This window comes from Quercus robur, chromosome 12, assembly GCF_932294415.1.
Source record: "Quercus robur chromosome 12, dhQueRobu3.1, whole genome shotgun sequence".
Lineage (NCBI taxonomy): Eukaryota > Viridiplantae > Streptophyta > Magnoliopsida > Fagales > Fagaceae > Quercus > Quercus robur.
Genome location: NC_065545.1, coordinates 1101248 through 1119498, shown reverse-complemented (window position 1 = coordinate 1119498; position 18251 = coordinate 1101248). Strand labels below are relative to the sequence as shown.

The following is an 18251-nucleotide window of genomic DNA, read 5'->3' as shown; positions in this document are numbered from 1 at the left end:
CTATATATTTATTTTTATATTTTCTTTTCATTTTAGGAGAAACTATAATTGCAAATTTTGTGGTCAAGAGTGTTAGAGATCTTCCATGTAAAACATTTTCAAATGTTTGGTATGACGTGTAAAATTTTTCAAGTATATTCTACCAAAATTGGCAGCTCAGCCATTGGTGCCACCAAACTACCTACACCAACTACCAGACCAGCAACCCAACCACCAAATGTGGAGGAGAGCCACTATGTATTTTTGTAGAATGTTTTACTAAGTTTTTAAATGTAAAATGTTTTACAATATTTTTACTAAGAATTTAACAATCAACGGAAAACATTTTCAAGTTTAACCAAATTTTACAATAAGACAAACACGATAAAATGCTGGAAATATTTTTCATAAAACATTTAACAGCGAAACAAACTAGTTATTGAACTAAACCATCCTAAATGGGTTATGTTGGATAAATTTTATTGTGCTAATGATGAGAAGAAAATGGAGTTAATAAGGTTGATTGAAAGGTTTGGATATAAAGATGAAATGGGTTGGAAATGAGATATCTATTTGTTCTTAATTTTTACAAAACTCTAACTTTTAGATAAGTTTGTGTGTGTGTGTGTGTGTGTGTGGAGAAGGGAGACATAAAAGGGGAGCAAAACTAATTATTAATTTACTCATATATTTAACAAAGATGGGTAACAAAGATGGGTTACGGAGCCCCTAACGAAGGTGATCTCAAGTAAGTAAAATGTCAAGTTTTGAACCACAAGCAAACAAGATAAAAATGGGCCTAACTATGGCTGGATTTACTGTAATTACTCCTAATAAAATTTCTTTGACCTTCTGGTTGATTTTATTGTCCTCCTTATAGATTTAAAGATTGAGTCTAATCATGACGGGATTAATTTAACATTTTCACACTTTTCATTCTATAACTATGGAAATTAAAGCTTGTTAATTTGTAACTGATACAATTTTTAGTAAATAACTGGATATGTAAGTGTGCTTTTCATACAATTTTGGTTACAACTTGGCACGTGGCTAAAACTGGTAAAGAGTATATAATTTTCCTTAAAGATGTCTAGTAGCTCATGGTTGGACCCAGCCTAACATACTTTTATAAAAGCTTCTAGGGTTTTTTTTTTTTTTTAAATTTTTTTTTTTCACACCCCCCCCCCCCCACCCCCACACACAAAAAAAAAAAAAAAAAAGCCGTATGCTTTGTAAATCCAGATTAATATAAAAAATGGGGAAAAAAAAAATCAACCTCCACTGCAATGCAAGTTGACAATTCGGTAACTCATAGAGGGCTTGCGAAAGCTAAATTCATCAAATATTCATTGTCTGACTCTATTCTACTCTCTTTCCATTCAAATTGACCATTAATTAAATAACATGTAATCCACTTCACGTTTGATGGTGAATCTGTCTCAAATATTTACATTTAGATAGGTACGTGCTTTTCAACTTAATTAAGTATCATCATTGTTCCTCACCCTAAAATTTTAAGCTACATGCATGTATTCCACGTTACATCTGAATTAGAAAAATGAATTCCTTCCCGTGTTGCACATTGAACTTTTCTTTAGCTAAATTAGGGGAGTGGGGAAGTTTCTTTAGAAAAAGAAAGACGAAAGTAATGTGCTAAGCCTATACCGACACGAGCAAAGTAGAAGTATATATCCTTCCCTTATCTTAAACTCAAAGCAGTCATTATCTTTTTTGTTAGTAGTGTTCACTCTTTCTTTGGTTCTTTTCTTCCTTGTTCCGAAAACTTCACTTTTGGAGAAGTTAGTTCTTAGGGGAAAAAAATTAAAAAGAAAACTGCTGTAAAATAAAGGAAATAGCAAGACAATATAATATATATATATATATATATATATATATATATATATATATATATATATAAAGATTATATATGAACTTCTTCAAGTGATCATCCACCACCACATAAAACATAATTGTTTTTTTTCATTTGGAGAATTCGAGATATGGACACTATGTTTCTATTTTTATATTTTAATTCACTTTAGGAGAAATAAAAATTGATTCTTGACCAAAATTGATTCTTGAAAGACAATTTAATATTTCATTCTAACCATTTGGTTTGCTTTACTAGAAGAGCTAAAATAGATGCTGAGTTACCGTACTCATAGGCGGAGCTAGGGGGGTGCCAAGGGAGGCCATGGCCCCCCTAACTTTTGAAATTTTCCATTAACTTTCTTTTATGTTTGTAATAAATCTAAAAATTACACAAAAATGTATTCACCGACTCCTTCTAAAGCAAACCATCTGGTTAGAATGAAATATAAAATTGTCTGTCAAGAATCAATTTTGGTCAAGAATCAATTGTACGTTATTTCTCCTAAAGTGAATTAAAATATAAAAATAGAAACATAGTGTCCATATCTCGAATTCTCCAAATGAAAAATAACAATTATGTTTTATGTGGTGGTGGATGATCACTTGAAGAAGTTCATATATAATCTTTATATATATATATATATATATATATATATATAGTATTGTCTTGCTATTTCCTTTATTTTACAGCAGTTTTCTTTTTAATTTTTTTCCCCTAAGAACTAACTTCTCCAAAAGTGAAGTTTTCGGAACAAGGAAGAAAATAACCAAAGAAAGAGTGAACACTACTAACAAAAAAGATAATGACTGCTGTGAGTTTAAGATAAGGGAAGGATATATACTTCTACTTTGCTCGTGTCGGTATAGGCATAGCATATTACTTTCGTCTTTCTTTTCCTAAAGACACTTCCCCACTACCCTAATTTAGATAAAGAAAAGTTCAATGTGCAACACGGGAAGGAATTCATTTTTCTAATTCAGATGTAGCGTGGAATACATGCATGTAGCTTAAAATTTTAGGGTGAGGAACAATGATCGATACTTAATTAAGTTGAAAAGCACGTACCTATCTAAATGTAAATATTTGAGACAAATTCACCATCAAATGTGAAGTGGATTACATGTTATTTAATTAATGGTCAATTTGAATGGAAAGAGAGTAGAGTAGAGTCAAACAATGAATATTTGATGAATTTAGCTTTCACAAGCCCTCTATGAGCTACCGAATTGTCAACTTGCATTGCAGTGGAGGTTGATTTTTTTTTTTTCCCCATTTTTTATATTAATCTGGATTTACAAAGCATATGGCTTTTTTTTGGGGGGGGGGGGGGGGGTGTGAAATAAAAATAAAAAAATAAAAACCCTAGAAGCTTTAATAAAAGTATGTTAGGCTGGAAAGTGAAAAGTCCAACCATGAACTACTAGACATCTTTAAGGAAAATTATATACTCCTTACCAGTTTTAGCCACGTGGCAAGTTGTGACCAAAGTTGTGTACAATTATGTGATCCTAGCATTTTCATTGCAATAAACATCAATACGTGTGTGACGGCTCTTAAAAATAAACCTTATATATGTATAGGGTTGTGACTTTTGAGAAAAGAAACTCTAAACAAATATATTAACTTAGGTCGAATTACAAATTTGGAATTCTGAAATTGTAATTCTCGATAGATCAAGCTTGTGTCAAGTTTCTCATTTAATCTCGATAGTAGCTATTTGTCAAGCTTTAATAGAATAATTTTTTTTCACTTGTTTCTTGGATCAATTTTCATGTCTTTAATACTAACACTTGATAAGTTTCAATAACATAATTCTTAATATATTAAATCCAACTTAGATCTACCTAATTACAATTAAAGTGTGTTTTGTCAAAAGATTAATCAATTACATATAAAATATGACCCTAACAACTCACATGCTCCAATTGAAGCAGTGGGTGTTTTGTTTCTTCTATATGGTTTGTGCCTTATGTCAATGGTTCACTCTTGCTTTGAAATTAACAGATGCATGGATTATATATACTATATATGTGCCACCACTAACCCTCAAGATATTTATTTCTAAACTCTTGCATTCATAAAATACCATACTTAACTTCAAGAAATCCCCCACATATATGCATTTACCACGATTTTATTTAATTTATAAAACTCACGCTTATTAATGAAAGTTTAATTAAAAACAAGTTTAACTACTAACATTGAAATGATTCTTTATCCAGATTCTTAATCCTGGAGTGGATAGAAAAGAGTGCACAAAATGTATTCTTTATGCAGGTACATATAATTTGTGACCAAATCGGGTGGCTTGGGAAGAACTTGGTCCATCAAGAACTCAAATCCTCTTGATCAATATCAATCTGGCTATTCAAATAAAAAAGGTCTTCCAGTCTCATTTGGTTGCTTGGGACTGCCTTACTATCTCTCAAAAACACGCAGCTTCTAGGATTCCCAAAAAAAAAAAAAAAAAAAGGTACAAAATTAATTTTGATGCTGCTATTAGACAAGATCACTGCTCTACTGTTACTGGTTGTAAGGATTTTTGGTAGCTAGCAATCAATGCCAAAGAATCTACTGTTCATCAAGCCTGGACTAAAGCCAAAGCCTGTCTCTCCTACTTCTCTAACCTCCAACTTAAAGCTTTACTACATATTATATTTTAAGTTGATAGAAATGTATCATTAATTGAAGATGTTTATGATTCTGATTTATCCCGCGTTTGTCTCGTACTCCAATTATTTTGGACATTCTTAGGCTTTAGCCTATTTATCCTTTTGGGATTTGTTGTTTTGTTCACAGATTTCACCGAACGAGGGTGAATGAGCTTTTGGACTGTGATTTCAATATAGCGTAATGGATGGATTCGGGATAAAGAATTCCTCGGTGTCTAACCATGATGCAAAAAATGCACAAGTGTTCATTGATTTTGGTGTTTAAAAAGGAAAATACTTCAAAATAGAAAATGAAATAAAATAATCATTAGATAATGAAAAGCAACTTAATTACGACAAGACATACGTTATCACTTTGTTGTAATCAAATTTATATTCTTTCATTGGCAAATTTAGGCCTACAAGTACTAAAAGAATTCTCAGCTTAATTAATCGTATTTTCGCCAAATGAATATCTTAGCGAATTACCAAGTATACTATAACTTTTACCCTTGGCAGATTCTTACAACAAAAAAAAATGGAGATAAATACCTGTTTAGTGACGGCATCTCTCTCCCAACAGAGTCCTCTACCTTAATGCACAGAATATAAGTACTCTACCAACATATTTTATTGCAAATTTTCCAGACTTTAAGAAGGAACAAATCATCAGGATGATAGTATAATAACATGCAATCTTGATATATCCATTACTTGTTAATCTCAACATATAATTTTGATGGCCATGTTGCTGATGAAGCTAGTGAAATGGCTCCAAAACGTTTGCTGTATTATTTTACCTGTCAAACTGTATTCAATACATTGAATTCAAGAGCATAATGAAGATGAAGTCATGAAGACCATTCTCAGCGGTGTCTCCTTCTGGTGAAGTCAGAATTTGGAATAATTAAATTTGGTAAAAATACTGTATCTTCACCCAATTTAAACTCATAATTTAAATTTAAATTTTGTGTGAAGTGGTGGCTTTCTTGTGGCTGTAGTGGTGCATTACACTTCGAAGTTTTTGAGTTTTCAACTTATTAATTTGTTAATGCTTTCACAAATTTGGAGTGTTTACCTGTAATTTCGGACCGATCAACGCAACTGGGAATCTTGAACGAAGCGGTGTCAATCAAGAGCAATCATTGCTATATATTGATTTATAGTTTTCCAAAGTGAGATCCTTTGTCCTTTCTGGTTCATTGCATTTTCAAAAGCAGTGCTCTCTTTTTTAACTTGTTTTTGGGTCATTCTATAATTACACGAGGGTTCCAAAGAAAAGAGGCTTTTGAAGCATCTATTGCCACTGTTATTCTTTTGGTATATGGTAAAATTCTATTTAGCCATGCTGGTGATTCGAAGGCTCTTCTCTGCTCAGAGAATGTTCTCTCTCTTCCTGAAGCTAGAGGTCTAGAAATTTCGGTTGATTTAAATCTATTTTCTATAAATTTTCAGTTACATTTGCTTATGTGAACCTGAAAGATTGCTTGAAAAATCAGAGTTTCAACAATGGCGGAAAAGGAAAAGTGAGAGAGAAAAAGGAGAGATTTGTGAGAGAATGAAAAAATGATTAGCAACTCTAACTTTGATGTTCACCATTACATACATATATATACAGATTCACAGATAGATTAATCTAACTACCCAACCTTAGATGCGTAAAGATTGGGAACAGTTATTCTCTAATTTCACACGTGATTAACATGTCATCAACAGAATTCTGATATCTCGTGGGAAAAGGTGATAAGCTCAGATGGCAGTGTCTTAAAACGACACCGACTTGATAAAATTACAGCTAGTTTTCCTGATCAAACGGCAACGTCAACGTTTATTTTAATGAGAAACGATGCCGTTTTGGTGTGTGAAACACAATATAGCCGTTTGTTTGAAAACTAGCCGTTGGGCAATTCTTCAATCTTCTCTTTTCTTCAGAATCACGAAGAAACCATATAATTAGAAAGCAAATTACTTGAATAAAGAAACCATCTAATTACTCACACCTACATCTGCTTTGTGCTATAGAAATTATATATTTAGAAGCAAATGATTTGATAAAGAAGTTCAGTCGCACAGAGAGAGAGAGAGAGAGAGAGAGAGAGAGAGTCAACATAAACACTTAATTATTCAATTATTATGCTCGTAAATCAAACATTTTTGAAGCTTAAAATCCCAAAGTCCAACGAAAACACACAGGCATACGGATACACAAAAGCAGATATATAGCTGGTCAAAACAGAACACCCAAAACAAATAGCTTATTTCAACCTTGAAGAAACCATAGTACTCAATCAATAGAAGAAGTGAAATCATCAATCCAACACAAAGTTGTAGAATGTAGACGAAACACCCTAGAGAGAAACCACCTTATAGCTCGGCGGAGGCACCTTCTTGAGAGTAACCAATAAAAGTTGAAAGTAGAGTGGAAGCTGTCCCATGGATAAAAGGATTATAGGCAGGCATATCACCGTATACACAGGAAACGCCTTATCTTGCAGTTTACTTTTTAGCAAGAAGAACTGTCCAGCACAGAAAGAAATTAACATCGCCCCAATGGATACAAAGAGCAATGTTAGGCCAAGCAGAAGTTTCCTCGGCACATAGCTATGAAAATCTTTCGGTTGGTATTGGGAGGTGAGGATGTTGAGGAACAAAAACAAGGAAATAACAGAGGCGCACAGAGCAACGAGTGAGGAAATAGCAAATACGCTGAATGCAGGATGTTTTACAAGGACTGGCATGCCACTATTATCATTGATTCCACCGGGGACAGTGGTTGACGCCGGAAAGACAACAGCAGCGATGAGTGTAGCCACAACAGAGCAGGAATTTGAAATGCTTTTCAGCCACTCGCCTCCGTCCTTGACGAGGTCCATGTGGGTTTCGTAGAATATATCTTCTGGGGTCTTGTTCTCGAGGTTGACTTGATAACAGAAGTGTTGCGGCATCATGTCTTTTACAAACTGCATTGATATACATTCGATAGTGAAAAATTTTATATCAAGTACTTGTAGGATGGTGGCATTTGCCATGATGTGCTTGTACATTGTAAGCTTTAGTTCATATGTGTGAAGCTAGTTTTGAGTCTGTACCTCATACCATTTGACTTCACACTGCATTTGCAATGCAGCACCAGGAATTAGCCAAGGCTTTTGCTTTCCTATCTCAGCCGCCAGATGCAATGCGTTGTTTTCATTCATATCCACTTCATGAATTAGTTTACGTTTTACAAACCTTTGCTTGAGCAGTAGCTGTAATACATGTGTTTGCCTGTTCTTTGCGGCCCAAAGAACAATATTTTTACCTTCACTCTTGTCAGCAATGACTACTGGAAACTTTTTGAGTAAGTATTCAACCATCTCCGTGATACCATTTCTAGCTGCAAGCAATATGGGTGTCTCTATCTCTGCCGTTTCAGGCGTTTCCTCTTTACCTGGCAATAAAATAAGTAAGGGCGTCTCTGTCTTTGTAGTTTTAGGCCTTTCCTCCTTTCCTGCTAATTACACACAGTGCATCTTCAAATGTTAGCCATATATATATATATATAACTGATAACAATTTAGTTCATGAGTTTGAATTCAATAAAGATATGGTGTAAAACCATATGTTATACAACCTCCAATAATATGCAGTTATTATAATATGCTGCCAATTTTCTAAGTTAAGCAATAGACACTTTCACACACAATCCTACTCTCAAAACCAATTTCTTTTTTTCTTTTTAACTTTTACAACCCTCTCGATCTCGAATTGCCATGTCCTCTGAGGCTCTGACCACTGCCTACCAACTCCTCAAGCGAAACTGAGTGAAGAAGTCATGGAATAGTCTTAACAAAATTACAGATTTGAGAAATAGACCATCGCTATAAGAAGGTCATCAAGACTACTATGAAATGCCATGATATGCTTGAGATCAAGTCTGATTTGTTGGTAGGACGGTAGAGGGAAAATCTTGAGTTCAAGAAGAGCCTAGAACAAATAAAAAGTTTTGAATTTTTTATATTAGTTTTTTTTTCTTCTTTTCTTATGTAGTTTTACTTTTATATATGCTCATAACGAAATAGAGATTAGATACTACCAAAAAAAAAAAAAAAGCAAAAAAAAAGTTTTTTATTTATTTTTTATGGAAATTATTTATTTATTTTTAATTGGTTTGGAGAATAGGATTGTGTATGAGGTTGCTTATTGCTTAACTTAAAAAATATGATGTGGTGATTTCTTATCATATTTGAACCTTTAGTATCTATATTATTATTTAAGCGACTTCTCCGGTTTGGATTCCTCACTCTTTAGTTCAAAAATACACTTACACTCCTGTGTTTAAGTAGAAACAAAACTAAATGACAATTTGGTAAAAACACAACTCTAACTCCCACTAAAATATTGCCTAAAAAATAGGACCATTCTCCTATTAATTTTCAAATTGTTTTATTCACTTATAAATTAAATTCTCAAAATAAAAACACAGAGTTTTTTCTTTTGGCTAAAAAAATCTAGGAGCATATATTCCCACTTAAAAGTCGGCAAAGAGCCCAACCAAGCTAGTCTGCCCTGTTTTTACTCAGCCCATGGATCTAGTGGGATAGGCCGAAAGAGAAAATCTCAGCCTATGGGTAATACCATTTTGTATTTAGGCCGAATGGTCTAACCATGAGTTTTTTCTAGTAAGATTTCCTTCTTTAAAAAAAATTAAGAAAAGAGTCAATTTTTCTTAATAATTTTTTTTTATTGAGGTTTTAAATAATTCTTTTTCTTCATAGCCTTTAATAAATAAAATTTCCAATGTTTATGATTTTTGACAAAAAAAAAAAAAAAATCAAAGATACCAGTTTACTAGCAAAATTTATATTTAGTAAGCATAATTTAGTATAATCACTTCAAGTATCCTAATGGTTAGGCATGCTCTTAAATTATTACTCTTGTATCTTTAAATGGTTAGCCTAATGGTTAGCCTAGTGGTTAGCCTAATGCGCTACTGGGCTAACTCATGGACTATGAGCTATTTGATGACCCTTATTCTCACAAGCTCATATAAAATAGCATAAAACCCAAATTATAGCCAACAAAGTCCAAAAATCATCAACGTCAAGTTACAAACCAGTTATGCAAAATGGAATTTTGTTACAACACTTGTGCAAATATACAAGTCATACTATTATAGCATAAAGAACAAATTGTAGCAAATGAAAACTAAAAATCACCCATATGAAGTTATGAATAGTCATGCAAAATGAGTTTTGGTTACTATCCTAGTGCAAATATCCAAGTCATTGTAGTTTGTGCAAAATGATTTTTTTATTATTTCTTTAATAGACGGTAATTATTATACGTGACGGAAGAATAATAATTATAAAGATTTAAGAAAAAAAATATTTTAATATGATATAAATACTTCTCGAAATGGTTGACTAAAATAATTTTAACTTCAAGTAAGTTCTTTCTCTAAAATAAACAGTAATATGCAAAATCCATGGCCAAAATGGCCCAATACCATGTTTTTTTGAAATTTTTAGCAACAGAGCACTGTTTCGGAAATAATTTGGGATCTACCACTTTTTGTGGTACTCGAGCATGGTGAGCTCGATTACCATCTTTTCATTGGTCAACATCTTCTCAAAAAAAAAACGCCGCTATAGAGCCCGAAAACGTCACTATAGGGCTTAAAAACGCCACTATAGGGCCCCTTGAACCTGTATGGGGACTTAAAAAAAAATTTCAGGAAAACGCCGCTATAGGGCCCGAAAACGTCACTATAGGGCTTAAAAACGCCACTATAGGGCTCCTTGAATATGGGGCGACGGTGGAATGGAAAAATGTGGTACTCGAGCTCACCAAACTCGAGTACCACAAAAAGTGGTAGATCCCAAATTATTTCCGAAACAGTGCTTTGTTGCTAAAAATTTCAAAAAAACATGGTATTGGGCCATTTTGGCCCAAAATCCATAAAACTACAGTGTAGAAGAATAGTAATCACCTTTTCCATTATTTTTCTCGTCTTTATCAGTTCTGTTTATCTTGTTTCCATCTTGTTGCTCAGGTTTGGAAGTGGTGGCATGGTCACCGTCTGTTAGTGATGGTTTTCCATCCGAACTTCCATGCCGGTTGATTGTATGCCCAGGATCCGTCCCACTTGTCAAGCCGCGAGGGTCTTTTGTAATTTCCTCAATAAGGATTTCCATGATTTTAGCAGAATGTACATGCTTCCGTTTAATCTTCCTTATACCCTCTGATTATTTTTCAATAAGTATATAATATATATTACAAGAGGAAAATATATTAATTACTGTACTTTACTTATATTATCAATTATATATAATAAAAAACTAACGAATTGACATGATAATTAATGTGATTGAAATTATATCAAGAACCTTTAATAAATTATTATGGCTTTTTATTTTTAATTTTAAAAAATATTTAATAAAAAATTTTATTTTATATTAAAAAGTTTAAAATTTGTAGATATATTTGTGTGTTTGTGAAGTGGGGGTGGTGTTAATATATAGTGGCATACCATATCCGAGGCCAAGAATAATCCGGTTGAATATTGTGTATAAAAGATGGAAAAAGTTAAAACAGACTGCATAACGGCTCCGAAAAGAATGATCCTTCTGAACTTTACTCTGAGCTTGGTATCCTATAATAAACAAAATCAATTCATTATTTAATGTGCAAATAAGAATGTTCAAATAGTAGAAGTGAAGAACTACTTGATTAAAAAAAAATAAATAAATAACTAATGGAAGTTTAAAACTACTTTTCATTGGGCCTCAACAATAACAATAATAATCAGTACTTTAAGGTCATTAAAGCACTCCACCCATATATATTTTTAGAAGATTTCGAGCCAAACATTTAATAGATGTACCGGACCAACAAAGAAACTTTTTTTGATGATCAAATATCAATTGAAGTTTCTTAATTGGCAACTCAAATGCACTTTTGATAATAAGCATTTCTCACCTTTTTTTGATTGGCCAATAATATCACGTTCGCTGGCACTCTCTTCATCTGCTTTCCGACCTTTGCAATTCATATTTTTGCTTCCAAACGCTAGAAAAGAAAAGCAACTCGGTAACAGAAATTCAAGGGAAGAACTGAAATATATAAATAAATCAACACTGTTTTCCGTTGGTTTTAGGGTTGCTGTATATGTTTGAAGTTTTAATCGTTCTGTTTAATGCGGCATTTTTGTTGTAAAGCTAGAAAATCGGTAAGTGTACCCAATTGTCAAAATTAAAAAAAAAAAAAAAAAAAAAAAAAAAAAAAAAAAAAAATCACATGATTAATAAGACATCCAGTGTTAATGAATGGAAAAGCAACTCCATGAATCTAATAAACCTAGAGTCCTAAATGATCCTAAAAAATTTATTACCTGGTGTAGCTCTAAACATTCTTGAGTTACCCTGATTGATGTTATGTTAATATGTTCTGTCATCAGTTTTGTAATAACTTTAATGATCTTTTTGGATTGAAGAGGAGGGAGAAGGAGTAGAGAGAGTTAGTTAGAAATTAGCTTAATTTTTGGTTAACTCTAGTCTACTCCCTCTTGTTCCTTCTCTCTCTCCCCTCAATCCAAACAGATCGACCATAAAAAGTGTTATTTTTAATCAAAGTAAAGAAAAAAAAAATCTATTCCATACCCGATCGAGCCATATTCTGCAGCATTTGATAGAACTGGATGCATGTTTGGTAGTTCTTTGGGCATTTGTCAGTAATGTTGTCATCCTTTTCGGAAGATTCATGCAATTCTTTAACGACAGAATCAATCAAATCTTTCTGAACAGTTTCGTGCTCCAGCTCTTCAACATGTATACCTTTCATAAACAATAAAAGATAACGACAGTTTTTTATGTTGGACAATGGACAACAACAAAGGAAAAGTACGTGTAATGTAGGTACAACTCCGATCTACAAAATTAAAGTGATTTAGTGATTTGCGGCTACGCAATTGAGTAATACTTACAACGATAAATGATGCTCTTCCACCATCCGAGGTGGGAACCACTTCTGAAAACCGAAGGCTTACTTGCTAGGAGATGCAAAGGGGTGATTCCTACCTCGTTCACAGAATAAGCAAGATTAGGTTCCTTTGCAAGTATCTCAAATGCCACATCTGTCAACCATAATAAAACTAATCAATAATGCATAAGAACTTTTAATATATATAATTGATTTTTTATTATTATTTTATTTGTATCTAAAACTTTATATCCTAGCACCAGCTTGTAATCTCATACATACAAATTAGTATATTTAAAAAAAAAGAAACATAATTATTGTAAAAAATAATAATAATAATTAAATGCATATTAAAAATGCTACCTAAAGTTGAATTCTATTAGCAGTCATTTTTATATTTTCGTCAACTCTTAATAAAAAGCCTTGTAAAGTTATAATGTGATAGAATTAGCTGAATTAATAATTCTTGGTTGACAAAATACCATTTTTGGTCCTTACATTTGAGGATCATTGTCAATTTGGTCTCTACATTAAGTTGAACTCTAAATTTTAGATACTCAAATAGTTACAATTTGGATTAATTTTTTATAAGTTTGGTCATTTTATATGCTTAACAAAAATCAACATAATTTTTACTTCTCAAAAAAAAAACAAAAAACAAAAACATAAGTTGCACTTGAGGTTCATATAATTACTAAATATAATTGAATGAAAAATATTAAGTCAAATTTGGGATAACAAGGAAAAAAAAATACAACATGACTCATTCATGTATAAACTCTAACAATTAAATACAATATAATAGAAAAGTTTTTATGGGTTCTATAACGTTAAAATACCACTTTGTATTCACATTAGTGTTATTTTATTATTTAGATTGGTTTTGAGTATTACATATAATAATATGTGCGTTATGCACATGCATAATATTTGTGTATCTATGTATGTTATAACTATACAAAGACATGTATGCTAGTTATAAATTTTATATTTTCTAAAGTCAAATCTTGGTTCCGCTTTTGACAATAGTACTAGAGGGAGATTCTTCCTTTTCCTTGAAAATGAGAGAAGATAATACTTTTGATCGACAAAGCGGAACTATATAAGATTTTACTTTAGAAAATATAAAATTTCGGTGTGAAAAAAGTTAAAGCTAAAAATGCTCACCGAAATACTCCCATCTAATGGCACAGTGAAGGGCAGTCTCACCATCATTTCTTCTGTAGGCGGGATTGACTGAATCAAGGTCCTTTTCGGAGGCTTCCAAGAGTAGGAAATGCAGGTAAAGGAAGATTGGTTTGTAACCATGAAAGGCGGCTAAGAAGAGAGGAGTTTCACCGAGCTTGTTACGAAGTGGATCTTGATGAACCTCCAAAGTTGGAAGTTCCGAAAACACGTCAACTTTAGCAAGAAGGATGCAAATGTTCAATCTATCAGCTGAGGCTGCCACATGCAAAGGGGTATTCCCTTCGTAGTTTGTTAACCGAAGAGAGGGCTCTGAATGGAGAGAAATTACACGTATGAGTTGTTGGACAATTTCTTCTGGCGCAATGGAGACAGCTACATGGAATGCCGTGTCACCCGACGAGTTGATCCTGGCGTATATGGCTGAGAATTTGTGTTCCTTATACATCTTAACAATATTCCCCCATTCACCTGTCATGGTATTCTTGTACAAATCGAAGGCGAGCACATCATCCTGGCTCTGTCTATCCCTATCTTCTTCCATTTTCTTTATTTTTGCTAAATCTTCTATTTTTTTCTTTCTTACAATATACTAGGAACAATGATGAAAAATATATATATTACTTCCTCCGTCCCACTTTGTTTGTCCTCTATTCCATTTTGGGATGTCCCAAAATATTGTCCTGTTTCTAAAAATAAAAGTTATTAGTTTACTAATGTTCCTATTATACCCCTAAGCCTCATTAAGAATAACTCTTTTTAAAAAAAGCTGATAAATTTATTTAAAGGTAGTTTTGTAAACTTATACATTTTTATAAGGCAGACAAGACAATAAATGATGTTCCCTTAAAATATTTGACTTTTCAAACAGGACAAACAAAGTGGGACGGAGGGAGTATATGTAAGGTTGTCTACCTCGCAATACTGGAGATGTGTGTCAGTTTTTAAGCTATTTATATATAGATAAAAGTGAGAGAGAGAGATAGAGAGAGAGAGATTAATCTAAATCATAAAGGAGGAATAATTACTATTTATGTTTGTTGGGAATACTTTAAATTTTCAAAAGTAGGAGTAATTGTTTTATGCGAATAACCGGCAAAAAAGAGAGAAGACAAATAAGTGAATAACACACCAATATCAATTGGTACAGAAAGGCAGGCCAAGAACATTGAAAACGAAACGGAAAAACCACAAAATGTTATAAAGTGAACCTCAGGAGTATCCCAGAACCTATATATGTGTTGGGGATGTTGTCGCACTCACATCTGTATACAAAGCAATACATGGTATTGTACCTCTTTACAGCATTCACACTTAGAATGCTAAAAAAATATAGTATTTAACACCTACTTTATCTATTTTAACAACTTATCTTTTAATACAATCAACATTAAAAGTTCTATTTTAATACACAACATATTGAAATAATATAAACAACCTAATTAAATAAAGATAAAAAAACCCAACAAATTCATTTCACCTAACCCCTATCTCTCCTCTCTCATCCTCTTCGCCTCCTCTCTCATCCTCTCTGCCTGCTCTACTAGCCACCACAATCTACTACCAATACTAGCCACCACTGCAACCCACTACCACCACCCACCACAACCCACAACCCACAACCCATTGCCACCCAATGAAACAACCCATTGCCACCCAGTAAAACCACCCACAACCCACTGTCATCATCAACCACAACCCACAAAACAACCCAAAACCTCCACCACAACCCACAACCTCCACAATTCACAACCCACCAAACCCACAACCTCCAACACAACTCACAAAACTCATAATCTAACCCACAACCACCACAAATCACAAACCCACGATGGCAGATCGGTAGAGAGATGAAAGATTTGGTGGAGAGAGAGAGACGAGATGAGACGAGACCCATCTCAGAAGAAAAACGATGAGACGATTACCATTCCAGAACCAAGACAAGATGATAGGGGAGAGAGAGAGAGAGAGGTCAGTGAACCAAAGAACAAAAGAGAGAAGAAAGCTCCAGTAGAAGAAAACAGAGAGAGAGAGAGAGAGAGAGAGAGAAATGATATTTTAATTAAAAGATTAATAAAATATTATTATTTTTATAAGATTTGAGCTACAATAGACTGTCATCTTTAATAGTCTATTGTAGCTAAGTTGCTAAAAAATTTAAATATAACAACATTGATGTAGTGCATTTCTTGTGAGATGAGATGCTAAAATAGCTTTTTTAAGTTTTTAGCATTCTTAATGTGAATGATCTTAAGGTTTTGCATAGGGATGACAATTTTTCTCCAGCCTCGCTTAACCCGCCCCTCCCCGCTTCGCTCCGCACAAATTTTCCTTGTTCCGCAAAGGTGGTGGGGTAGGGATGGGGCAAGATTTTAGCCTCGCACCATGGGCGAGGCGGGGATGGATTTAGACTTTACTAAGAGTTATAATTGTAATTTTTTCATACACTAAAACCCTACTATTTAAACAAATATATTAATATTAGCTTATTTTATTCTACCCAATGTGGTTCTCTGTCTTTATTTTGTCATGTGTTATACTATGAGATTATTATTATTATTTTTAATGATTGTCTTGTTAAACACTTGGATATATTATTCAATTTTTTCTAAAAATTGGTTTGATTTGATGGGATAAATTTAGTTGTAATTTCAAATATATTTTTATTAATGAAATAAGTTTTATTAAAAAAATTATACTAGTTGTAGGGAAAATTAACAAAAAATAGAGTTTTACGGGGTGGGGCGGGGCTTTGCGGTGCCCTAAGAGACGGGATTAGGGCAAGGAAATTTTCTCCATCATGCGAGGTGGGATGGGGATGGGGTAAGACAAAATCTTGCAGGGTGGGGGCGAAAACCCTCTCCTTCAGACTCGCCCTACCCCATTGCCATCCCTAGACTTTTGCACCATAAAATATAAGTACTTTTAAGGTATGTTAGGTGTAATATGCACTGTAATATAATAATTATGAGAAATGTTTTATTATCAATATTTTCACAACACTTTTATAACAAATTCAGTAGCATGTTGTTACCGGCTTTTAATGGTGAGCAATAAAGTAATTTCAGTAATGGATTCAAATTAAAAGCTTATAACAAATTGCGACATGGGATTTATTGTAAAAATGTTATGAAGTTAGTATTTCTCAATAATTATTCATATGATTTTGTTATTTTTTAGTTTGGCTATATTTTATTACAGGGAATAGTAATTCATTATAAATAGTTATTCTTCAAAATGAAGAAGAATTTTTCCTCCCTAAAAGATTATAATAGTTTTTTGTTAGTAGATGGAATAATTTTTAAAATTAATATTGTAGGGGTGATAGGCCTAGAAGTACATATCTATGTATATATTGGGCCAGGGGCCCAATCCGAGGACAATAAGTGCTCGTTTGTTTCAGCTTTTAGAAGCTGAAATGCGCTTTTTGAAACCCAATTTATAAAATGTGCGTTTGGTAAATTTTAAAAGTTGTGTTTTCTAAAAAAGCTACGTTTTCATTTGTGAAGGAAAAGTGCGTTTTACGAAAGCAGCCCTGAGGTCCATTGCAAAAAAGCACTGGTGTGTTTCAAGTTACCGTTGTGCAAATTTCCCAAAACCCCAATTTTATCCCTTGTTTATAACACAATTTTACAAAGGAACCCAATAATGAAATCAGAACCAAAAAAAAAAAAAAAATGATCTGACCCATTTTTGCTACATGTCGTTGGCAGTGGGGAAGATCAAGCAGCAATGAGGAGGAAGATAGGCGGCGGTGAAGGCAAAGATTAAGCACTAATCTGACCCATTCCTCCCTTTTGGATTTCCCCCTCTATCTTCGTTTGATGAGAATCAAATGGTGTGGTGTATGTGACCTTTAAGTTTGTGTGTTTTGATGGGATAGAGGGAAAGAAACTTGCAGACAAAGTGGTAAGAGAAAAGAGAGAAAGGAAGAAGGAAAAAAGAAAAAAAAAAATTTGAGCTCTGCCGCAACTGGAACGTTTTGGAAGAAGTGGTAGGGAAAAAAGGAAAAGAAGGAAAAAAAGAAAAAAAAAGAAAAGTGGAACGTTTTGGAGGAAGTCGTAAGAAAAGAAAAAAAAAAAAAAAAAAAAAAACAAAAAAAACTGGAATGTTCTGGAGGAAGTGGTAGGGAAAAAAGGGAAAAGAAGGAAAAAAAAAAAAAGAAAAGAAAAAGAAAAAGAGAAGGGTACAAGTGTGGAGGAGAAAAAAAGAGAGAATAAAAAAGAAAAAAAGAAGAAAGAAATATAGATGAAAAAAAAAAGTAAAGAAATAAAGGAAAAATAAAATAAAAAATGAGAAATTAAAATTGAGAAATACTATCACAATATTTTCATAATAAATCTTAAATGGTAAGTTATTATTAGTTAATATTGGTGAGAAAAAAAATAATTTTTTTAAAAATCTTGAAAGATCTTTTTAGAAAGTTTTATAAAAAAAAAAAAATTAGAAAGTATTTTCATAATACTCTATATATACATTATCATTTTTGGTAATTTATCACTCAAACCGCCACTTTTATAAGTGCTAGTTAAACACTCAGTTTTTTCAAAAAGCACTTTTTAACAACTTTTACCAAATACTCAGTTTTTTCAAAAAGCATTTTT

At 32.9% G+C, this 18251-nt stretch overlaps 1 protein-coding gene across 1 annotated transcript; it reads right to left on the bottom strand.

Moving 5' to 3' along the window:
- Window positions 1-6851: 6851 nt before the first annotated feature.
- LOC126710163 (uncharacterized) lies at window positions 6852-10679 on the bottom strand. The gene is made up of 3 exons (XM_050410546.1): window positions 10475-10679; window positions 7593-7933; window positions 6852-7463 (listed from the first exon to the last, which is right to left on the bottom strand). The coding sequence occupies exons 1-3, from the start codon at window positions 10677-10679 to the stop codon at window positions 6852-6854; spliced, it is 1158 nt and encodes a 385-aa protein (XP_050266503.1).
- Between the last annotated feature and the right edge of the window lie 7572 nt (window positions 10680-18251).

Coding starts and splice junctions, on each gene's coding strand:
- LOC126710163 (XM_050410546.1), bottom strand. CDS start 10,679: ATGGAAATCCTTATTGAGGAAATTACAAAAGACCCTCGCGGCTTGACA. Junction 7,934..10,474: donor CGAGAAAAATAATGGAAAAG/GTGATTACTATT, acceptor TTTTATTGCCAG/GTAAAGAGGAAACGCCTGAA. Junction 7,464..7,592: donor GTGAAGTCAAATGGTATGAG/GTACAGACTCAA, acceptor ATATCAATGCAG/TTTGTAAAAGACATGATGCC.